Source organism: Electrophorus electricus, chromosome 2 (assembly GCF_041902795.1).
Source record: "Electrophorus electricus isolate QZ-2024a chromosome 2, ASM4190279v1, whole genome shotgun sequence".
In the NCBI taxonomy this organism is placed as follows: domain Eukaryota; kingdom Metazoa; phylum Chordata; class Actinopteri; order Gymnotiformes; family Gymnotidae; genus Electrophorus; species Electrophorus electricus.
Genome location: NC_137498.1, coordinates 41,472,297 through 41,497,152, shown reverse-complemented (window position 1 = coordinate 41,497,152; position 24,856 = coordinate 41,472,297). Strand labels below are relative to the sequence as shown.

General features: G+C 39.7%; 3 protein-coding genes across 5 annotated transcripts; 1 reads left to right on the top strand and 2 right to left on the bottom strand.

Annotated features, from left to right (window-relative positions):
- Positions 1-1,101: 1,101 nt before the first annotated feature.
- Positions 1,102-7,448, bottom strand: LOC113585704 (pyruvate dehydrogenase (acetyl-transferring) kinase isozyme 2, mitochondrial). 2 transcript variants are annotated; one of them, XM_027023368.3, is made up of 11 exons: positions 7,184-7,445; positions 6,754-6,895; positions 5,098-5,169; positions 4,806-4,990; positions 4,079-4,168; positions 3,906-3,983; positions 3,594-3,670; positions 3,091-3,189; positions 2,385-2,495; positions 2,050-2,163; positions 1,102-1,917 (listed from the first exon to the last, which is right to left on the bottom strand). In XM_027023368.3, exons 1-11 carry the CDS (start codon positions 7,299-7,301, stop codon positions 1,726-1,728), a joined length of 1,278 nt encoding a protein of 425 aa, XP_026879169.2. In that variant the 5' UTR covers positions 7,302-7,445; the 3' UTR covers positions 1,102-1,725. The 2 variants fall into 2 exon arrangements, with proteins under 2 accessions (XP_026879169.2, XP_081560191.1); XM_081704065.1 differs by having other exon boundaries at positions 1,780-1,917; positions 2,050-2,108; positions 7,184-7,448.
- A 2,894-nt stretch (positions 7,449-10,342) lies between these two features.
- Positions 10,343-15,207, top strand: si:ch211-264f5.2 (uncharacterized). The gene is made up of 8 exons (XM_027023361.3): positions 10,343-10,607; positions 11,736-12,050; positions 12,575-12,904; positions 13,331-13,531; positions 13,655-13,697; positions 13,862-13,956; positions 14,146-14,192; positions 14,390-15,207. Exons 1-8 carry the CDS (start codon positions 10,562-10,564, stop codon positions 14,486-14,488), a joined length of 1,176 nt encoding a protein of 391 aa, XP_026879162.3. The 5' UTR covers positions 10,343-10,561; the 3' UTR covers positions 14,489-15,207.
- Positions 15,208-15,357: 150 nt separating this feature from the next.
- LOC113585687 (uncharacterized) lies at positions 15,358-24,223 on the bottom strand. Of its 2 annotated transcripts, none has more exons than XM_081704047.1 (6): positions 23,836-24,223; positions 23,416-23,563; positions 22,947-23,202; positions 20,567-21,870; positions 16,614-16,680; positions 15,358-16,423 (listed from the first exon to the last, which is right to left on the bottom strand). In XM_081704047.1, the coding sequence occupies exons 1-6, from the start codon at positions 24,084-24,086 to the stop codon at positions 16,230-16,232; spliced, it is 2,220 nt and encodes a 739-aa protein (XP_081560173.1). In that variant the 5' UTR covers positions 24,087-24,223; the 3' UTR covers positions 15,358-16,229. The 2 variants fall into 2 exon arrangements, with proteins under 2 accessions (XP_081560173.1, XP_081560174.1); XM_081704048.1 differs by having other exon boundaries at positions 20,684-21,870.
- Between the last annotated feature and the right edge of the window lie 633 nt (positions 24,224-24,856).

Sequence of the window (24,856 nt, the reverse complement as noted above, 5' to 3'; positions counted from 1 at the left end):
TGGGAAACTTAGTGATCTTGTCAAGTTTAACCTGTTAATTGATGCATCATTTGTTCACACACCCTCAAGCACTCATATGCAAAGACAGCATAAAAACAACCCTGTAGGATGGAGAAATAAACTGTCAATGATTCCTCCCCTCTGGCATCACGGTTTGCATGGTGACGCTTTTATGTGTGCTCTTGACTGACATAAGCAATCTATGCTTTGTGTCTGTGTGTTATTATACTACCTGAGCAGGGCTTTATGGGATCATATTTAAGGTTAGCTTATCTGACTGATCAGTAAACTATAGTTCCACTTCGTTTGAAGCACCTTTCTGTTACATCACTAAGGTGCTTGATTATTATCAGGATGAGTAAGTACAAACCCAGAGACTACTAAATACAGTCATTTCTGTGAGAAATCTGTATTTGTCTTTTCTGGGTTCAGAATATGGTCTCTTCATGCCAATGCACTGTTATCACTTGCACTGGTACACAGAACCTCATATGATGAGGTGGATAATAACACAGGAGATATTACTATATGTGTCTTCAGGATGAGAAACGTGTTGGAGAAATCGTGTCCTTGTGCATACTAAAGATTCGGTTGTGTATGAGGTACAGGTAAATTGTGAGGTACTGTGAGTAGAAGAGAGTGTATAAGGTGCAAAGGTTTATAGATCCACAGTGAGCTTGTCTGACAAGGTCAAACAAAACCCCAAAGCATATATTTGGAAACTTTTAGGAAACCTGATGTATTTAAATCCCACATATGTGTGCATTGTGATACATGCACTGAGCTCTTTGCCTCATGTGGGTATGTAATTGCATGTTGATATCTTTCAGTGTTTATTGTGAGAACATTTTGTTAAAGGTTACTCTCAAAATATGTATATTTAAAAATATACATGTAAGAAGTGCATTTGTAAAAATTTTTAAAAAAAAGTAACATTTGTATTAATATAATTCAATCAATAATTGAAGTAAAACCAGATTAAAAATAGTAAAACATTGTGAAAATAATACGTTTTTCTATGCTAATATACATAAAGTACACAAAAATAAATCTAAATTTTAAAACGTCTATGCAAAACTTATTCAATCAGCAAGTCCTAGAAAATATTTTGATTCTTTAATATTCATTGTCATATATGTGGCACAGCACCGTTTGAAATAATCAACAATCAACAACATGAAATTGCTGCAAATGTGATTGCAGAACAGAAGACTGCTTAGATTACAGTTTGGGGCGAAATTACTTCGGGGTGAACTAACATCATTGTAGTACACCACTTCACCACTTCATGCTCTTTGCTTTTCTTCTTCGCAATGGCTTTTCAACCACTTATGGTTTATATCTCTTCAGCTTCACTTGAGTACATTCTCCATGTGGATCCCTGTCTTCTCACTCAGATAAAACCTTCTCATACAGTACAGGGTTCATAGTCATACCTTCTTACCTGGGTCAGACCTCTGCAGGGTGATGTCTTACTAGAAGACACAAACCTGAGTTGTTCCACCACTCATTAACCATAGTTTGGTCTTTCTGATATGGACAGTGATTCAGTCCCACTGGCCTACAGGACGCTGGGAGAAGCTGCAAGTGGTCCTATTTGCTTATGCAGGAACTGCATACATTCTCTGCTGAGGTGGCCAGAAGATCTTGTCCAGAAGGTTTGGTTGGTTCCTCACAACCCACTAGAGGTTCAGTCAGTGTTATAGTAGGCCCCAGCAGGAACACTCAGATCAAAGCCTCTGCTTTGCTGCTGCAGTAGTTAAGACCAGAGTTTTGTTTAGCAACCCTATAGCTAGACAAGTTCAGAGGTTCTTTACTTGGTACACACCAGTCATCTGCTTCCTGATTGACTTTGTAGTGGCGTAGGGCGGTTTTATTGAACACAGGAAGCTTCTCCACAGAGTCTGTGGACAGAGCCTAAAGAAGGAGGAATATTACTGTAGATTAGAGAGTGGATATATACATTACATCTGAACACCCCAAAATAAAAATATACATTACATTATGGTGTTGTTTTAATTACAGGATATGTTTTACAGTTTGTCTTACCTTCATGTGAATGACAGCATCAGTGCCATAGTCCTCCATTGGGTAGAGATGTAGGTCACCTTGGAAATAGCGAGCATAAAGACGAGAGATAGGCAGACCATAGCCAAAGCCAGCCTAGCAGGGATGGAAGGTAGAGCTAAGCTACTGGTCAAAACAGGTAGATGACATCTGATTTATGATGGGCTTTTGTGTGTGAGGAGGAAAATGTGTTGTAAGAGTAGTGTGTTTTGGTGTGTTTGTTTGTGTGTGTGTGTGTGTGTGTGTGTGTGTGTGTGTGTGTGTGTGTGTGTGTGTGTGTGTGTGTGTGTGTGTGTGTGTGTGTGTGTGAAGCATACCAGTGGAGCACGATGTTGGTCGCTCATTGTGGGTGTGGGCGCGGTAGAGTACGTGTAGCTAAAGAGCCGGTCAATTTTCCTGAAAGGAACACCACCACCCCTATCGCTCATCTGAAACGTAAAAAAGAGACCAACCAACTAAAGTCACTCACACACCCACCAAGAGGTCATAGCTTAAAGAATTCTCTTATGTGTTAAGATGCAGCTGAGAATAAACATATCTCAGTGACCCAAAAGGTTTTGAGCTTAGGTAAAATGAGGTAAACAGACCTTTTAAAGGTTCAGCACCAGTGGTTCTGGTTAACATTATCATTATCTAACAGTATGATTCTCTCAGTGGCAGGGGGAATTCTGCGTATCTGGTTAATGTGTATTAGGATCCGTGATTCAGTGCCAGTTAGTGATGCTGATTATAGTCGGTTATATAACAATGTCAGGGTGATGTAGAGCACTGGTTGGGGTGGAGGGGAGGAGACATGCTGAAGCAGCATGCAGAGGGCAGCTGCAAGATCTCTGCCCCCGTAATCAGTACTTTGATGGGATGAAGGTTGAATGGGGTGCATGACATTTCATGAACTTATGTTTACGTAATCATAAACGTAAAATCAGGACACCTGTTTAGGGTGATAGCTTTGTTATCTTGCTTATTGCAAAGCTGGCACAAGTACAACATCTCCTATGAGTTTCTGCTCTCGATTTTACTCACCTTGATTGACAGGTCTTCTCTACCAAGTGCCACCATAACCTTGATTGGTGGTAAAGTGCTGCTGGCTTCATGGTTCTCAATGGTGGCCCTCATAGAATTCTGTAGTGACAGAGACAATCAAACTAATTTTATCAAATCTGACTATACTACTCATGTGTTCAGCTGTGCTCAAAATAATGGTTGACTAATGTCTTTGCTGAAACTTGTAATAGGTTTACCATTTTTAATTAATGCTACAGAAACTAGCAAACTATGCCAGCCTAGCAGAAATCACAAATAGATGCATTTGACAATACACAGCCCTTGATCTCAGATAAAGGAATATACATACAAGAAGTGTGGAGTCATTTTTTTATTGAATTTTAAGATGAGAAAACAGAGAACAGTAATTGCTATTTTCAGTTATTCTCACCTCCCGCCAAGAAAGCTTTTATGAGGTTGGCCTCACCACCCCACCCCCCTTCGACCTGTATTTTGAGCATGTCAAAGCTGACCTTTCTTACCTTAAAGAGCTCAAAGAGCAAGTGGTACAGATGAGAAGGCACATAGGAGATATGGATAGGTTGGGACTTGTCATTTGCTGCCAAATGACAAAGAAACGATAATATGAGAAGCACAGCAAACAGTAAGTTCAGTCCTCCTAAATTAATATATAAAACATTTTTATGTTTCAGTGCACTGCCCAAAGGGCAACTGCAGTTAATGGTCTTGAAAAACAATGAGTCAACAAGTTGACCCTAGTAATTCAGTGTGAGTGAAGGCTGAAAGACTAAGTAGTGGACCATTTTGAGAAGACAGTGTCCTTGGATGCTAACCATTGATCTCCCTGAGCTCCAGCTCTGGGGATCCCAAATAGTACTGCTCACACAGCATTTTAGCACATTCATAGGCATCTGTGGGTGAAAATTGGGCCACATGTTACAACCAGCTCTTCATTTGCAGTTGTTGTGAAAGGCTAAAGTATTGTAACTGTGATTCTGCTACTCACCTCGGATGACCTCAGTGACATCACAATGGGGGTCAATGCAACCAATAGTGCTGGGGTGTGTGGGCTGGGAGGCATGGTCAAAAATCAGGGCTAGAAGTAAAGAAGGAAACAGTAGAGCCACACCTTTAGGAGACCAGTAGGAGGAGAAATCCTGCAGTTCATGAAGAGTGAGGTTAGAATGGGGCTGTCTCTTTTATTGGTCAGTACAACTGGTGAACAAAGTAATTGCTGAGTAGTTCATTAGGGTGGAAGTGTTACAGTGCTGTGGTTTGGTTGCATTGTGTTAGGTTGAACATGGATTAGCCAACTCTACTGAGATTACAATGTAGTTGTTACTGTGTGGTGCTTGAAGGGGAACTGTTAGTGTGGAGATGTTACTGCTTAGAGCTGAGTAGAGATATTATTGCATGGCAGATGGGTGTAGGAAATTGTATTTCTATTTGTATTATGTTATTATAATGGGGGATAGGGTGGAGTTCTTACTGTGTTGCGAATGGGTGGAGATGTTATTGAATCAAGATTGGAGGGAGATGCTACTGCATTGGGTTGGATGGATATATTGCAAGGGGATAAGATGGATATTATACACTATTGGGGTGGAGATGTTATTGTACCAGAGTTACTGTGGATATGTTGTTGTGTTGGGTTTGGATGAAGATGTTACTGTACTAGGGTTAGGGTGGAGATGTTATCATGCTGGGATTAGGAATTTTAAACAGTTACTTACTGTGCTGGTTGATTAGCATACGAATGGATATGCGACTCATGTAGAAGCGGTCAAGGAAGTACTGGATATTCTGGCTGGTGACGGGGTCCTGCCCAAATGCATCCTTGTACTCCATTACACCCTGAGCCATGGTGGCGACCACATCATTGTGCCTGTTCCTGATGATTACCAGAGCCTCCACAAACCTGGAGCGAAGGACAGAAATACAACACTTTAGTATGAGCATCATCTCCATTATGTTAGTAGTGCTCATTATATGAGACAAGTATTTCACTGGGGATACGATACTCACTCCTGTAGAACTTTTTGGTCATCCGGTCTCTTGCCTAAGTATTCAAGGAGTTCTATCAAGCTTTGAACGTACCTGAGGTGGGGGAAACAAAGAGGTTTACAGGTTATTATTTCTCCTGTGTGGGCTGTTTAGCTCAGTGAAGATGTCAGTGGATGGGACTGTGAATGGCTGGTGGTGTTAATGACTTCCGCTACAGGAAATAGTTTCAACTGGTACATTTCCCACAGCTCGTTGTGTTCTACTTGACCTTGGCTTATGCAGAAATACATGGAAAGCTGCACCTTTCCTCACTCCAACTCTGCCCCTCATCCCCAACCAAGACCTGGCCAGCATCATCAAGTCAACACAACAAAATAGCTTCTTGGAAATAGTCCTTACAAAGGGTGTAATGTCATCTTTATCTGGTAATAATTGATGCAGTACTCAAATTTTTATTAATTTGATTAAAAGGAGAAGTCAAATTTCTTAAAAGCTGAATAATATTTCTTGCTGGATAATTTAATTTCCCTAAACTGGTGAAGAAATAAAACTTTTTTCTACCTCATGATCAGTGATTCAGAACACATTTTCTACAGTGTATCCTAAATCCACCTTACCTACCTATCTGATACTCTGGGTGGAACGTCTTCTTTAATGAACCCTCAAAAACTACCCGCATGTCTCTCCACCAATCAAATGGCCGCATTTCAGAGACAAACAAGCCAAGCCCCTCACTCTCAGGAAGACCCTATATTAAATATGATGTACTCCAGGAATCGCAAAGATGGGGTTTACTTTTCTCAGTAACTGGGCTCCTCAGATTTCAGTATGAATGCATATGTTGATTCGTGTAACTCTGTTTCTTTAATCATCTAAAGGGAGTTTCAGCCTTTCCCACATACAAAGTAACTCATTTCGAGTTTCTTGGAGGTTTGTTATACATCTTTTTAAAAATATTTAAAACTTGTAAATGTTCGTCATGCCAGCGTCTACTCTAAGTTTACAAATAAGCAAAATCAGCTCCTGATGCACAATGTCCCGCGTAAACGTACAGACAGACGCTGGGTAACCACCAGTCGTACAACAGAAGAAGCGGCGCTGGAACACGCTGTTCCAGTGACGTGCTGTGGCACAAAAACAAGCCTATAGGCAGCAGCAGACGTCTCATGTTCCACCCGCTCTGCAGCTGTTATGGACGTATATAATCAGACGTTGGAGTAAACAAAACGAGAGAACGAACCTAAAGCGGTGCCACTTATTACTAGGTGTTTCAACACCAGCTTATACCAGGCGTTAGTGCCAATGGTAATAAAGACTTTTGATTATTAATATTCGCATAACACCTGTTTTGGGTGCTGAAAGCAACTGTTAAGACAACGGGGTGGCCAGTGCAGCGGAATCTAGCAGAATCAAAACAGGCGAGAGCAGAAACTGGGACAAAGATCGACGTGCAGTTACGTTGTCTGTCGCGCAAGCACGCTGCTTAATAATTCCTCATACAAAAAGTTGCAAATTCATACAAATAAACAGGGCAACAATTGTTTTGAAAATTTATATTTTAGATATGTTCGGGATTGTCAAAACATTATTAACGAAATGTAGGAAATCAGTATGAGCGTGTTTTGAGCGGCTGCACATCACCTAACGAAGTATCGCTTGTTCCGGTCAGAATCTTACCAGCTTTGCACAAGTTGAACAGAGGGCGTCCCGAGTAACTTGTCTGGTAAAAGGTTGATCTCCTTCAAGGTGTTCGACAGTCTCACCGGGAGCTCCTGTCTGAGGAAAGCGAACGATGTCTTTTCGCAGGCGTTTGTAGAACCTGCGATAGCAGTGACAGAAGATCATCCCAAAGCTCTACACCTGCGTTTGAATCTCATATCACTTTTAGCAAAATCCTTAAGTCTTTGTCAAAGATAACCTCTTGCATGAAGCATATGTGCATCACATTATAAATCATAAGTTGAGTCCATAAATTGTATTTAATTGTTTATGTCGAATATCATGCTATATTTTTAAAAAGTATCCTAGACGTATAATTAATGAAAATTATGAATGAGCATAAAAATGTTGATATATTTGAGTTTAAGGTGCATTTCATAACTCTTACCGAAATCCAGGAACTGCTTCATCGATAACGGTGAAGGTGAGAATTTTGAAAAGTGATCGATATGTTTAGGCACATTTGCCAAAACGGCATTCTTCATGATAAACCTAACAAGCTTCATTGTGTTCTAAAAACAAACAAACAAACAAAATATTTTCCCTTGAGAAATGGATGCGGTCGGTTTCGACTATGCCGTGCAGCAGAGGTAATATCTGTGGCACAGTTTTTACTCCTGTAATAAGCAGAATAATCCTATTTATGCTTATTGTCTGAAGATGCCAGTAGTCTCGATTTGATAGTCGCAAAATAGAACACGCCCACCGGGTTACGTAATCACCCTAGACTGACCAATGAGGGACCAACGGCACTAATGCATTCAAAGAGAATCTTGTCAACAATCTTCAAGGCGTTGTTCCCCAAAACTTGTCTTCACGTGTTTATTTGCTGCTGGAACTGACAGTTGCTGCTGGAATGCTGCTTGTCAGTAAAGCCACAAAGGTTTTATATGCCTACATACTTCATTCAACAGGGACTGGGATTCAAACTCGTTTATCCTTTGAGAAGGTCATGGTCCGGTACTAACTAGTTAAAATCAGACATCTACCGTCAATGCCTCAGTAACTCATGCATATTCTACACAGTGAGTTTAAATGCACTGGTACACTCACAACCTATACATGCTAATTTGTTTATCAGCGAAAGATTGTCAAGTAGGCCCGAAAATAAAACCTACACTATGTTTTCTCTTTTTTCTCATGTAAAAACACACAAGATGTGACATCAAATACATATGTTGTAAAAGTCCATAAGGAATGACACAACACATATATTTTAAATCAAATATAAAAGCAGAATCACTTATGTATGCATCTGTACAGATTTAGATTACAACATGGTACCATAATTTACTTACTGTATTAGTTTTGACTAGTATTTTGAGCATTTCAATATGTAATACTGCTTTGACAAACTTCTGAATTATGTGACCTGTTGAAAGCCATTTTGAATATACTTTTATTTTTGTTTTAAATTGTGCCTTTTTACTACCTGTGCTAGTATCCTCCATTCTGTCCCATTGCCTGTATGATTTACCTAATTACTGAAGATGTAAAAAGTGGAGCAGCTTTCCCAAAACATTGCTTAAGCCAGTAAATTGTCTTCAAACTGTCTTTTCTATTTTTAGTCTTTTTTAAAAAAAAAATTAGATACACGATTGTTTCTATGAAACACCTACAAAGTGTGTGGGAAGTTTATAACCTCAGAGGGTAAGGACCAACCCAAGATTAATTTATATTTTAAATATCTTTCATTTCAATCCTAAATGTCCACATAGAAATTTGTGGAATTTGTGTGTGTGTGTGTGTGTGTGTGTGTGTGTGTGTGTGTGTGTGTGTGTGTGTGTGTGTGTGTGTGTGTGTGTGTGTGTGTGTGTGTGTGTGGAATTAGTGGAATTTATTGTCTGGCTGCTTATTGCATTATTATTGCCTTTTCTCATGACTACTAACAGTGGATAGGCTGCTAGTAATTTGTCTACTTACAGATGATTTATATGCTTGACAACTTAAAGGAGAATCAATAACACCATAATTACAGGCAACAGTTTATAAAAACATGTATAGCATTTAATAAGATTTAATAAGAAAACTTAATCATTACCTAAAAGTTTGTAAACAATTGATAATAAATATATGTCACGGTATGGCCCTTCCCCCCCTCAAACGTGTATCTGTATTGCCAGGCCCTCTCATGTCGGTCACCTGATCCTTGTTGTGTGTAATTGTCATGCGTGTATATAAGTCTCGTGTCGTATCGTCAAAGCTGTCAGTGATTGACCCAAGTAATGTGTTAATGTGTGTTTTGAGTCATGAGTGTTAAATCTACATTAAAACGTATGTCTTTGTTTGACGTGCCCGCATCCTCTTTCACCCTTAAATGTTACAAAAAGTTTGTAAACAATTGATAATAAATATAGTGTAATAATAATCCTTATGCACAACTCACTTTACATATGCCCAGTACTGTGTACTGGACTACATAATTGCACTGTCTACTCATTTTGTATTTGTCCTGTCCTGTATTTATTATTGTTTATTTAATGTTTATTTAATGAAATTTTTGCACTATATTGTACTGTTTGCACTTGTGTAGCATGTTGTCTGTTGCACTGTTTTGTGCTGCACCATGGTCCTAGAGGAACATTGTCTCATTTTTTTGTGTACTTGTATATAGCTGAAATGACAATAAAACCTCTTTGAACTTTGAACTTGAATTTGAACTTTATATTATGTGCTGTATTTTAGTTTATGGATAATGAAGACTTTATATAAGAATTTCTGAACCTTTATTTGTAAATGGTTAAGAATATCAGGTAGTACTTGACCAAAAGTACAGTTCTGGAGGTTTTTTAATTTTCTATGCACTCAGATGCTCAGAAACCACCCTCTGTTATATTTTATTTTACTGGCTCTTGTAAACTGCTCCAGGCATTCTTTGTGTGTGACTATAAATTGGCTGTTCAAGTCAGCTTTGATAGGAGCATCATCCTGTGCCAGTCCATTTACAAAGTAAATTTTATTTATAAATATACAGTATTGTTATACAATAATGTAATTAACAGTCACTAACAATCCTATTGTTATAGCATGTTACCAAAGAAAAAACAAATGAAACACTGCTGTCTGATGCTGAAATAATTAGATCAAACCGATCGTTGGCTTGCTGTTTGGTGAAAAGATGCCCTTACAGAGGAAGAGAGGAGGTTCTGGTCGAGATGCTCAGGGAGTGCATGAACCCAGACAGGCTCAGATGAGCAGACAGAATTGTGGGTTGACATTTCATTAAGTCTGGTGATAAAACATAAAAACACCCTCTAGCCCTTCCCATACAGGCACAGCTCCATGTAGTAATGCTTACATTAGTTCAGTAGTTACATATAGCAGTATGACTGCCTTGTGTCTTAAGTCCAAATAGTAGAAAGATGGATTAACTTTGTGATTGGGCAAGATATAACTGAATATGACTCATCTTCTGTTTATTTGCACTGGAAAGTCCAGTCTCATAGAAGATTTGACATAGAAGAGGAAAAATGAAGAAAAGTGTTTTTTTTTTTCTCTTCATGTGTGTTGAAATTGTACAGCGTGCTTTGGGGAAGTGAGAGTTTAGTACGGAGCTACACATATCAAAAGGCACACATATTGTGCATTTGTCAAACAGATCTACACTCACAGAAATCAAACAAGGCAACCTTTTATTTCAGCTCTTCAACACATACAAAAAGAGATAACTAGTTGGTCTAAAAAAGTAGTATAGACGTTTGTCCGAATCATATTGTTCACCAGCAACACTAGCCAAACACTTTGGTGAAACCCGGAGAAGACAGTCATGACTCTACAGCTGGTCCCAGTCCTTGTACTTCTTGGAATACCAGGTAGGTCTCACACTTCATAGGGAAGGATCATTGAGACACAGTAAGATAATGGTGCAGTGCTTTAAAAAGTCTTAAGTTGGTCATGGTGGTTAATATATGATGCCTGCTGTCTATTTAAAATTACATTATATATATCAGCCAATTATTAGGCTTATTATTTGTATCAGCTGTTAGCGTGTCTCAGAGGTGAAGTATGTGACCAGAGTTGTACAAAGACATCCAAGCGCATCATTGTAGACTTCAGGCTTCAGTTGATTTTTAGGGGATTTTAGACACTGAGAATTTTGACTAGATGAAGTTATCATTATTGTTGATAGAATATGTCCAGGGTGATTTTGTCAAAGCTACCTTATAAAGGATATACAAGTGTGGGGGAAATTCTCTCTCCAGAGGCAAGATACTGTTCAGAGTGAAACCAAATTACCTTCATTTCTCCATTGTGGAGAAGTTCTGGCAATTCTTCCTGGCAACACTCCTTTAATAGGTGAACATCCAATAGTTTATTATGTTCCCATGAATAAAAAGAACAACCATTGTTATACATGTTTTACCTAATATACTTGGTAATATCCTTCCATTGTCTGATTTGACCTGACTGGTCCCATCTCAGACACTGAAAGTGTCCTCAACCACATCTTTATAAATAATACATTGTGTACAATTTAAATATGACATGAGTAAAAATACGAGCTATACACTCATGTACTATGATTAAAAAAAAAAAAAGATTTGTGTGTGTGAGATTAATTATAAAGTATGATTAGTCTTACTGCATATTGGTGTATATATATCAGAATATAATATTTTAATACTTTGAATAAAAAAGTATTATGGAATTTCTTCCATAATTCAGTCCTTTTGGTAATGCAATGATCACACACCAAACAAATCTTATTCACAATAATTAAAAAGTATAATTAAAATGTACTACCTATTTCACCTAGTTGATTTGATGTGAAACTACTTTTTGAAGTGAACCAGTTGCTCTGTTATTGCAAAAGAGTGTTTTTAAATTTGTGTTTCCCACATTACAACACCTTACCACAAATGAGATCTTGTATGGAGAAAGTATCAGCGCTACACTTACAGATGTAAAACCACTCAGCCCTGTCACCACATTTCTGGCAGGGAGCTTTGGTCTATGGACAGTGGACAAGATGACTGCCAGGAGCAGCAGCTCCATCACTATCCCGTGCCACTACCACAGGATGTTCAGGGAACATGTCAAGTTCTGGTGCAGAGGTAAACTCTGGCACACATGTGTAGCTGTAAGGGACTCCCAAGGCAGGTTAAGCATCACAGACAGCCCCGCAGAGCTGGTAGTCACTCTCACGATATCGAACCTCCAGAGCAGAGATGCAGGACGCTACTGGTGTGCTATAAAGATTGGAGGTTTCATGAAGGCAGATGTCAGGACTTCCCTGGAGCTGTTGGTGACCAAAGGTGAATAAACTAGAATCCTGTTGGGTTTTTTAAGTAAACATAATCACACGTTCAGAATGAATGTAAAAACAGGCACAAGATTTCTACACTTTATCAGGCTTAAAGAAAAAAATGCCCTCCTGTTTTTAAATGAGGATGGAATAGTTTGATGAGACTGGAAATTAATTTTCATTATTTCTAAGTAAACTTGTTAAATAGAAAATGTTGACACAGTCTCTACCTGTACTAAGAGCGCACTATTTACCCCAATTTAATATACTGGTTGCAAATTGTATGTACTGGATGGAAATGTTGGATAAATGTTTTGAATGGAAGATGTGTTCAATGTGCTGATAGATGAAGGCCCTGATCCTGTTCAAGCTGTGATTCCTCTAAATATTATTTTCTAATATGAATATTAACTATTTAGTCATTTCTTATGATATGCAAAATTAATAACACTTTACAAACATCAAACATTATGAATTATCCATTGGTGTGACAAAAAAGCCAATAAACCATGATTCTTGTGTTATTGCTCGCAGATACTCCGGACCTATGGGTGAATAACGGTACAGTATCTGGCCCAGAAGGAGGAAATGTGAGCATAGACTGTTTCTATAGTGACAAGCTGAAGGACACTGAGAAGAAGTGGTGCAGAAGTGGAGACCTGCACTCCTGCCAATCAGAGCATGGCATGCACCCATCCCAGCATGCACAGCTCCACCTCAGTGATGCAGGCCGTGGCTGCTTCACTGTGACACTGGTGGGTCTTCAGAGAGAAGACGCTGGCTGGTACTGGTGCATGGCAGCAGGAATACAGGTCCCTGTCCATCTCAATGTTACTGCAGCTCCCACTACTCCAAACTGCACAGGTGGGGGGTGGCCCAGTGCCATGCAACAAGTCTCTGAACCTAACACTAGATCCAACAGCCTAGGTCTAACCAAACCTAATCAGTCCTGCACACTATACCATCCACCAACCATATAACTCTATATGAAATAGCATACATTAATGATTCATATTCCCAAGTAAATCCAACCACTAACTATATTAATCCTAAATAATTCTAGTCTTAATCTTAACTTTTTTTCCTAATTCTAATCTTCATCTCTAAATACTAATCTAAAACAACCATCATGCATCAACTCGTGTATGTAATTAATCATCCGTACTGAAGTAACTTTTTTTCCTGAGCAAGCAAACAATATTGTTCATGCGTCCTGCACTTATATTCAGCAAAAGAGTGCCTGTCCCTTCTACATCTACTGAAAACCAGTTACTCTCACTTCATCCTCAGTGTTTCCTGAGCTGACATCACTGCCCACACCCTCAGCAAGCACATCACTGCTCACTTCAGAAATACTAGAAACATCTGCTCGTGTGACTTCATTTGAACCAAGATCAACCTCCTCTCTGATCTCAGATAAACCAACATCTCCTACGACAACAGGATCACCTGAAAGTAAATTAACCACATGGTCAACCTTTCCTCTTGCAGGTAAATCTGAGCAAACCTGCAACATCACCAGGTCCATGTTAGATTAGCCTCAACATAACAGACTCAGCAGGTTTTCCTTTGTTATCGACACACAATTAATGTCATTTACTTTTACCATTACAGTACTGACAATACATCCATCTGTTGCACCCAGTGTCAAAAACAGGTGCGTGTTTTTATCTCCTGCCTTAGCATCTCTGTCGCTAATGTCCCCCAAAGCTGTGCTATCCAGCTTTGTTCCTTCTGATGTTTCCTAGTTGACCATAACAAAAGATGTCAAAGGACATGTATTATTCTTGATGTCACCTTCTGTGTTCCTGTTTATTTCAGTCTGCATATATGGCTCGGTGTGCTGGTCACAGGAGGGATTTTGCTCACAGCAGCTACAGTAGCTGCACTGGTCTGGAGGCAGCAAATGCAGTGCAGTGAGTGAAACAGCTACTTCTTCTGGCCTTTATTACAGAGTAACATCAGTAATAAGAGTATCATTTTCATGAGTTTCATGGGTTACATATTTATTTACACAGTGATTTGTGTGGCACATTCCATTAAATGTTTTGAGACATTACAACAGTGCACCTTGCTTGTCTGAAATGTGTCCTGCAACTTTTCAGGCCGAACTCACATGACTGAAGATAGGATGGAGTCAGCCATGCACACTGTAAGCAAACACCAAACCCATGAACACAAAACACAGGACATGTGATTTATGTTTAACATGAATGGAAGCCAATTTGTTATTTTAAGACAAAAAAGAAAACATTCACTACACTGTAAATGAACATTAAATACAATAACAATTACAAGCTTATGAACAAAAAATCTAAGATACATATGATAATTAATCATTTTTAATAGGTGAAGGATGATGTTGATCTGATGGATCATGAGTGGAGAAACAACTCTATTCTTGAACTTGATGAGGAAGCAAGCACTACTGTTATAACAGCAACTTAGAAAACAAGACTTGAATGCTCCAATGCTGTAGCATTTCCTATTCAGCTATTTTTCATTTTTGTTTATCCAATTCTATTCAGTTCAGTTCAATTCACTACAGCTTTATTTATCACTGGAGGGCAATTGGTGACAAGCCCAAGCAGGCACAGTATGCAAACATACATAAACAAACACGCAAACACACATAAATAGACATAATGAAATCACATGACACATGACTCAGAACATGATTCCAAACACGATTACACTGTACACAACATAGTCTTGTTCACAATATCCATCCGGGATAAAAGCAGAGACATGGACCAGAAGAAAGCCACTCAACGTTACCAAGCAAAATGAGTATCTAGTCATGAGGAATGCCCTTGGCTTTCTTAAGTAGAATGGTTTGCAGATGGTCTTCTTTTATCTCCGTTGTAACTGCTCACATAAACAAGCCTTGTGCTAGTATACTGCCATCAACCTCAAGGAAGTAGCAGCAGCAAACTCTGTTGTATAAAGAATATTGTTCTGTGTCTTATGTGGTTTCCTAAGTGTCTGTTGATCACAGTATGTAGACAAGGAGTGCACTGTACCACAGCAATCTTTGAGAAGGAATTCATAGTCTGCTGCAAGTACTTTTTGTCTTTAAGGCTAAAAAACTGTCATTTGCAGGAACATGAAAGGACACTCAACCAAAATATAATAAAAAGTGCTTAGAATGTTTTCTTTATACCAAAGGATTTTAACTTGCTGAAACAGAATTGCCTTTGATGGCATTTTGACAGTAATTTCTGTATTCTTATTGAACTTCAGTCTGTAATCTAAAATAGTGCCCAGAATCTTGTACTGATGCAGTCTTTTAATAATGACACCACTAATACGGGTAAGAGAAAGTCACAATCATTTTCTTTTTTTTAATGTTTAGTTTTAATTCAGCACCATTATAGCATTCAACAAATTCAGAAAGAACTGGTTCAAAATGGCACAAGGACTCTCCACAGAAGGACTGTGTCTTCAGTAAATTTCATCAAAAAGTGGTATGACTATGAATACCTGCAGACAGTGGTATATAGGATAAAAAGTAAAAGAGAAAGAGCACAGCCCTGAGGTGGCCCAGTATTTGTATAAATCTGATCGGAGTCTCATTCACAATTACATTTATGCCATTTAGCAGACGCTCTTATCCAGAGTGACTTACAAAAGTGCTTTGTCATTTATTCATAGTATACATCCTAGCCAGTACAGCAGGTTAGAGTCCAATATACCAATGATCTAGAATACTGTAAAAATACAGGAATCAATCCTGAAGCCTAGAACTACAAAATACATAAGGTCTATCTTACACATTGATAAGTGCAATAAACAATATGTACTGGAGTTTGTTAGACAACTTATGTATAATAAACAATATCCCACAATAAGTACTAATTTGTTTAGTCAATATAGGAGCAGGGTCAGTTGTTATTTAAATATTCTGCAAATAGACGGGTCTTCAGTCTGCTTTTGAAGACTGCAAGGGACTCTGCTGTCCGGACAGCAAGCGAGAGTTCATTCCACCATCTTGGAGCCAGGACAGAAAATAGTCTCGATGCTTGTCGTCCATGAATCCTGAAGCAAGGTATTTCAAGCCGAGCCATACTTGAGGTTCGAAGTACTTGAGGCACGGATCGGGCTTTGTCCATTGACCTCATGTATGAAGGGACTTGTCCATTTTTGGCTTTGTAGGCAAGCATCAAGGTTTTAAATCTGATGCATGCAGCTACAGGGAGCCAATGAAGGAAACGCAGCAGTGGAGTAACGTGTGAACTTCGGAAGATTGAAGACCAGTCGTGCTGCTGAATTCTGGACAAGTTGTAAAGGTTTGATGGCTCTTAGAGGAAGACCAGCAAGTAGCGAGTTGCAGTTGTTTAGCTTTGACATCACAAGAGACTGCACAAGCACCCAGGCAGCTTCCTGCGAGGGAAAGGGCCAAATCCTTCGTATGTTACAAAGGAGGACTCTACAAGACCGGGTTAGATTTGAAACATGATTTGAGAACAACTTTGGTTGTCCAAAGTTATGCCCAGGCTACGGGCAGCTTCAGGTGGTGATACCAGGGAGCTCTCAGAGGAAACTGTGAGGTCCTGATAAGGGTTGGGAGTACCTGGGATGTGGTGGGCTGTCATCCATGACGTAATGTCAGCCAAGCATGCTGAGGTACGTCTGGAGACCTGCGTGCCAGAGAGTGGAAAAGAAAGGAATAATCTCCCATTAACTCTTTACTCTGTGGCCTAAAGGCTAAAAAAACTGTAATCTTTTAATCCAATTGGTGATCTAAGTTAATAACATTCACATGCTCAAAAAATGAGGGAGGATTAGGGTTAAAAGCTAAAAAAAAAATCAAACAACAGCTTGACTAATCACTTACACATTTTTCCAGTAAAAATTATTTGGCATCATCCACACCTATTACCTGATAACCAAGATGCAAAGGGTCTAGGTATGTTTTAATCCTTTCAAGGATTTTCATGACCCAGGAAGGCAATCAGGTGGTTGTTTTTGCCTCTGTCCATTTGTATTTGTTAGATTTAATAGAATATTTCACATTTCATTTGCATTTGAGTAGGCAGGTGATTGCTAAAGATAAACTAATAATTTACAAATCATCTATAGGGGACCATCAACAAAAAGGTATAGCAAAATATGGTGCATTTCCTTAATTTGCAGGTGAATTTTGTTTTATGTAATTGTAGACACCCATCTTAATTCAGGGTTAAACCACAGTGAAACAATGATCAGAGAATGGAACTCAAGCACCTCTTTTGCAGGTCTGACAGGTTAGATCAGACATGCCAAGAAGCAGTCTTCCTACTGCAGTTAGGGCCAAATCTAGTTTGTATATAACAGCAAGGGTTATATCCAATCTTTCTACTGCAGTTAGAATATAAACAGTTTCTACAGTCTGTGTACAATAGTTATTTTAACTACAGCCTTTTTACCACAGTGAGAGTTGTATCTACAGCTGTGAAGGTTGTATTTACAGGTTTTCTACTATAGGTAGTTATATCTAGTCTATCTAAAACAGTAACAAATATATGCACAATATTTCAATGAGGGGTATTAGTAAGGGTTATATTTATTCTTTCTAAAGCTGTGCAGGCTAAATCAACAAGCCCTTTTTAAGCAGTGATGATTATATCAAGCACAGGCATTAGAATCAACTGTTCTGGAATGCTGCAGGATCTGGCATCAGGGCTAAGCAAGAGGTTACATAAGGAGTACACAAAGTATTACCCCATATCTTGTTTACTTCTGATATAACCCTACACTTTGTTCTGTGTGTTTTGCATCAGTGATATCAGTTATATTTTGTGACCATTTAATCATAAATTCCTAAATAGTTACACAGAGGTAGACACTTTATTTTGGTTTTTATGGTAAATAATACCTAATGTTCAGATTACATTAACTCCCCAACTGTAAACTTACCTGACTGAATAAGACAAACCTAAGGATATTTTTATTATTATTTATTATTGCTGACTGGTGACAACATTGCCCAATTAGTTGCAAGTACATCATGATGAACAAAAAAATGAACAACCAAACAAAATCTGATCAAAATATATTTGTACCCATAACCACACAGGAAATGGCGATAATAGGATTTCTAAAGATTTGGGTGCCTACTGGTTCCCAGACAAGAAAACAGTTTACAAGAGAAGATTTAGCATGGCCACTACTCTCCTTAAAAGCACAAAGACATGTAGCAGAATGCCCAAACAAATGTCATAATCAGGAGGGGACATTAAGGAAAACACTGAACAGAATGTGGCTCATGTGTGGACACCAAGGTCGAAAGCACTGCTCTGTAACACTGCTGACTGTCTTAAGTTTGCCAAAGACAACCTGTACGTTCCACAGCATTACAGCATTCTGTGGACAGATGAAAAGAAGGTTGAACATTCTGGCAAAGGCACAGTGTTATACACATAAAACATGAACTAAAACAAGTTTAGAGTCATGGGACAATCACTTCTAACCACTACACAGAAATGTTCATGTGACATTCATACCAACAAAGCAGACTCAACTGCTTGAATTAAAATAGGACATCACATTTTGAAAGCCATTTATGCCATAAACCATGAGGAATTCAGAGGGGGGAAAAAAAAGGTTTGGAAGCACACAAACTTATCATCAGAACAAACTAAATCTGCATTAAAGGCACGAATACAGCAATTCACTAATGTGCTTAGCAGGCGATAAGCTCAGTGACAGGGCAGAAACTCCCAGGCACTGCCATCTCTGAGCCAGAGAAAACCGCCATGTCTGTTACTTTTGATTTACTGGGAAAGTTCCCATAATTTGTGGATTCATCCCAGCCATCAGCCTCGCAATCTGCTGTGCCTACATGAACAATGTGGGGGATTAAATGAGCAGTTTCTGTCCATGCAGTGCATTTCACTGTGGTGCAGCGTGGTCAGCAAGTACAGCCCAAAAACCATTCACCAAGATCAAAATGGCACTGTAAGGTTATGTGAGGAAATGCCTTCGTCTTTCTTGCATAGCCACGTAAGCAACAGTGGCACCCAGCCACGGACTGTGCTGGGAAATGTGGCTGGTGGAGCATAGTGACCTCTCCTAACCCTCAGATAAGAGCACATCATAGATTGTCCTCACATTGCTCTCATGACGCAGAAACATGCATGGAGCAAGGCAAGCAAATTTTGATCTGTTAGTTGTTACAAAATGCACTTGGACGTTCCAAATGCTTATGAGGTCTTGACGTCTGAGAAAATGTCTACTGTACTACAGTGATGGAACAAATTATTCTTTAACCAGGCTTCCCAGAAGCTGTACCATACATCTTGGAAATTGCAGTCGTTCCTGGCAGCAGAGAGCACTTTTTAGCACACGCTGCTCTTGAGAATCAGGACACATGCATCTTCAACTAAATTTACTCTTTAAAGCTTTGATTTGAGAAGGTTATAGACTATGACTATAGTAATAGGTACGCATTAGAAACAGAGTACTTTAAACTACAAATAGCACTAACAGACAATAGTCACAAGGATACAGGGTACAATGCAGTTGTAGTTTTGGTGGATATAATTATTGTTAAAGCAGCTAATACAAAGAAACAAAGATTCAATCAATGCTTCAAACTAAAAGGGAATGACCAGTATTCCCATATTACTTATTGTGAGCAGGTATATCCTCACTGTGGGAAGCTTTTTAAGAGGGATTCTGAAGTATTGAATTGCATGTCTCCCCCCACTGGATGATGTGAGCATTTTTCATTAAATGTATCAATTGTTTACATCTAGTATGCTCATTAGAAGTAAAAGCAAAATAAAAGCCTCATAGTGTAGCACAATGGCGCTAGTGCAAAACATGTAAATATGACCAGTTTCTAACAATTTCCATGTGTCATACAGGCAATCTACCCATGAGTAAATGTGCACTGTAAATGATATGAATTAGCTGAATATTAAACATTGAAATATTTAAGAAAAAACAAATCTAGCATCTAGTTATATACAATAATAAAGTAATGCAGCAATAATGCAATATCCTCCAAGTATTACAACACTGCAGCACTGTGGCTGACTGCTTGGCCTTCAGAAATTCTGCCAGGACTTTTATATAATTTTTCATGCAACATTTTCAAATTAACCATCTAAAATCTTACAACATGAAATGTAAGTAGTATTTTAAAGGATAAATACTTCAGCTGGTTGATCATAAAGGTAAGAAATACTGCAGGGTGAAGAGGTATTTCCTATAGTTCTCCTGATTTCTAAAGGAAACCCTGCTCACAGAGAATACTGTTACTGAGGTAGAACTTCTGCACAATGACCAAATACACTGCTAATGACGTTCAGTTTGCACTAAGCCAAGTGTTACTGCTGGTACCAGTGATTTTGAGCAAACACCAGTGCTATATCAAGAGGTCTTGCCAAAATATACTGCCAGGCCCTAAATGCAACACCTCCCCGCCTACAGAAACTTCTCAGGCATAAAAAACAAAAACAAAAACCTCTGGCTGAGTCAGCAGTGTCCTTGTTAGCATGAGAGTCTCTTTACATTATAGCATGCATTTTATAATCTGACCTCAACTAGCTCAATAACCGAAGCATGCTTTCCTTGCTTCCAAAGGCTGGCCAGCTTCCCAAGTATTTCGATGCGCTCTTCATAGACTTCAGTAGAGGGCGCTGCAGTCAGCCTTACCAGTCTCTGCAGCAAGCTCTCAGTAAAGCCATGTTTCGGATCAGTGCTTGATGGATCAAGTGCCTCCATATCCTCCTGCAGGAGTTTCCTGCAGTAATGTTTGAGACACCACCTCGCTGCCACCCCGTCCTCTGAGAACAGATCCAGCCCACGATTTGCCCTGAACGCAAACACATGCCGGCATGGCAACCTGTTGAGCGCGGCAAACGGGCAGGTGCACGTCGTGGCCGTGACCCGAATTGGCCCGCAGCCAGAGAGAACAGCGGCTGCTCCTCCCTCTGTCTCTACATCGGGTACTCCCTCATTGCTTATCTGCAAAAGCTGCTTCAGAACCAGCTGGTGTGCGTAGGGAGTCAGCATCTTTGAGTACTTCGCCTCGGCGGTGACGGGTTCTGAGGAAGAGGACAAGGACAAAGTGTTCAGCATGGCTTTGACCAGGTGCTTCTCACGGCCAAGCCGAAGAGTCTGGCTGAGCTGCTTCAGCTCGAGGAAGAAGCTCTTCAGGTCAGAGAAATTGCAGGCAATCCGGCTGAGTTTGTAATGCACGGCCGCCAGCCACTCTGTGCAGCCCTGCTTAAACAGGCAAGATTCGTTCAGACCCACCACCCAGTCCTCCCTCACTGGATTCCACATGCGATTGAAGTAACTGATAGCTGGTTTGACTCCAGTCTGGTAGAAACTCTCCACATTTTCTTCGTACTCCTCCACAGAACTAGAGTACAACATCTTGCGCATGTGCTCCAGGCAATGTTGTCTCTGTTTCAGCTTCACTTTCATTCTCTCAGGGTTAATTTCCCGCTCCATTGACAGAAAAGTGTGTAGGGGGCAGGACTGAATGCAGGCTCTGGGTAAGCAGCATTTGTAGACCTCCCTATCTGTGGAGCCCCGGTCTGTCAAAATGCTCTGGGTCCTTTCCCATGCAGGGTTGTAGTGTTTGAATATGTCCAGCATGGCAGAAACAGTCTCTGCATCCTCGTTGACCACAAACACAGAGACAATCTCACTCTCCCCATTACCATCCACAGCAAACTGCACATACACTGTCATACTCAGACTGGCCAGGGTGAAGGTAGCATCCACCAGGAGGAGCTCAGGAAAGAGCTCAAAGTGTTTCTGCATGAGTTTGTCTTGGTAATATATTCCACTCAGCTCACGGCCCTCATCAACTAGCACCTCCACGATGTTGTCTGAAAAACAAGCAGGAACTACATCACTCATCTGGATTCACCTCTGGCTAATTTATTAAATTTAATAGTGCATCAGCAATCACTGCCAACGTGAACTGGAAAACTAAACAGCACACTTTACACTCAACACTTTGAACTTTCAAAGATACTGGTAAGTTTTTTTGAATGGGGAAAATCTGCACAATCTGCAACGCATATTTTATATTTCAAGGCATCCATATTTCCTGCCTCAGCTCACTCCTCTCTTTTGCTGGTTTTCAGTTATGCTCCTTTTATTTAATATTGTCCTTCTAGAATTTGTCAGTATTTGTCTAGAATTGTCAGTAGTTATTTTACAGCTTTTTATGTAGTAAACTACAAACATTACTGTAGAAAACAGAAATGCTCTTTCTCTGGCTGCACGGGCAATGCAACCACAGAGGACAGGGTGTCAACACCCCTACTTTCCCTGAAACACGATTCTATCCCCTCCTACTTATCAAGGGATTAAACAGAAAAAAATTACAAAAAAATCCACTTCAGAATAGGATTTCTGTATATGAAAACACAGGTCAATTTATATTGATCCAGCCAATCTATCTGAATCAGGGACGAGAGAACACAATCTGAAGAAACTAACATTATGCGCATGAGAAAAGGTCTCAAGATGTCAATGCTGCACCAAGCTATGCAGACAGTAATGTCAAATTTATTGTCACAGTGCTTTCTTTCTTTGTAATTCCAGCTTCACTTCTTAACTTCATTTGCTGACGCATTTATCCAAAGCATACTCAGTTATGACTGAATACAAATTGAGCAATTGAGGGTTAAAGGCTTTGGTCAGGTGCCCACCATTATCATCATTATTATTATTGTCTTTCTTCAAGAAGAAATTACTCACCTATCTTTCCCAGACCACCACATCTACTTAAAAAGATTAAATAGCCCCTCACTGGCTGTAACATATGTTTGGGTCAGATTACAGTATGGTGTAGGGAGATTTAGAATACTCTGTAATCTGATTTACAATGATAGTGCTCGACCCTTAATGTTGATATGTTCTGATTAGAAACTAAATATTAATGGAATATTTGTACCTGTGTCATTCTTAATCTCAGTCAACATTCCATCCAGATTATAGTCCCAGGTTGGACTCGGAGAAAGCCCAACCCCATTCAGGTTGGGGCTATCAGAGAGCCCCACCTGTTTCACACTCTGCTCTGGAAGGATCGGGCCCTTCTCAGTCTGCTCAGCTCTGCTAGGCGGCTGCTCTCTTCTCCTCGTGGCCTGCTGTTTTCTCTTCAGCACTCCGTGCTGCTCCTGCCCAAACAGGCTTTGCTGCTCTGAACCTTCCTTATAAACAATCAAAAAGAATAACAAGAAAATGAACTGAATCCTGTTTACATGTTAAAAAAAAAAAAAAAAACTGGACCAATGCAGAAAGGTTTCAAGCACCACTATCAACCTCTCAGCATTGCAAAGAAAACCGTCGGATATGTGGAATTCACAGGGGAAAGCAGTCCTGACTCATGACAGGAGGAAAAAAAAACCAACAACAAATGTCACCTGGTCACAGTGAGCTGTAGTTCGAGACTTGTGCGCATCCGGTATATCAGGTAGATGATTGTGCTCTAGATCGGCTTTCACCACAACCAGCTTCTGACCATCGCGACTTGCGCTGACCCTAATCTTCGCTGTGCAGTTGCTAAAAATTCTTTAAAATACAACAAATCAATTCAACATCAACTAATTACTCAGGCAAAGACTATGAACGCCACCATGCGTTCATACGCTGACCATAAACGAGGTGTGCGTTGATAACTATCATCAAAGCTTTATGTATTTGGTTGTTTAGCTATTTAATCACTCCATCTAAATGCGTGAACATTAGTTCATTGTGCGTGTTGTAATTATACAAACACACAGACATAGAAACATCACACCCCGAGCGCCACACTCGGGCCCATTGCGTTATGACTGACTCACCTCGAATGTAAATTGGCCCGGTCCTTTCGCCCGCCTTTAAGGCAGGCCCAGGTGACCTGGTAAAATCTCAGCAGTGGGTTGATCGGAGTTTTCACTCTTTTGGACGCAGCTCGTACGGTCCGGCTGTCCCTTCTCCAGAAAGCGCTGCCTTCGGCGCGGGCCAGATTGTAGACTGCCCTCTCCGCCTCCTCAAAAGTGGGGAACTCATCGCCGACACGAATTCTGTAACTTCGAAGTGTCCCCGAAGTCATATTTCTGCGCAGGCTACTTAACTATCGTTGCAATTCCGTAGTAAAACAGAGATTTCGATTTACTTGTAAGTACAAAACATTAACAAGCGCGAGGAAAAACCGCCATCCTTCGAAAGCACATCCTTCTTTGCGGTGCTTTTGAGTTACAAACACGAAGTATTACGCATATCGCCACCTGCTGTACTGTGGCACACGCGGCACCTGTGTGGGGTTAATTTTTGTACCGACAACGAACGTTTGCTATTAAAAAAAAAAGAAAGTGTCAACGAAATTGGGAAAAAAAATCCTTCTTGGGAAAGCATGCAGCCAAAATATCTTAAAAAGTCGATTTTTCAGCTCTAAGATCTGTGGCACTCAATATATTATGCAGCGCCAAATAACGTTTTGGTGTGATAGAACTATAAGCCTGTTAATACTACACATAACCAAAATTTGTTTGCAAAAAAAGTGAAAACAAGCGGCATTATTAATTTTTGAAAATTAACGGTTGTTAGATTGCATTACAATTATTTATATTTATTCATCTGATTACTGTAAAACATTTACATGAATAAATGTTATAAATTATCCTTACTGTTCTTTGACTGTTCAGTACAAATTTTATCCTAATCCATTGAAATCATGTAATTCTTGAAGTGTGGAATACACAAACAAAGAATTGCAAAAGTAATGAAAGTTAGCTCAGAGGGTCAAATTTCAATAATTCATATGTATATTTACCTGACACTTTTATCCAAAGCAACTTGAATGCAGCTTGAGGGTTAAGGGTC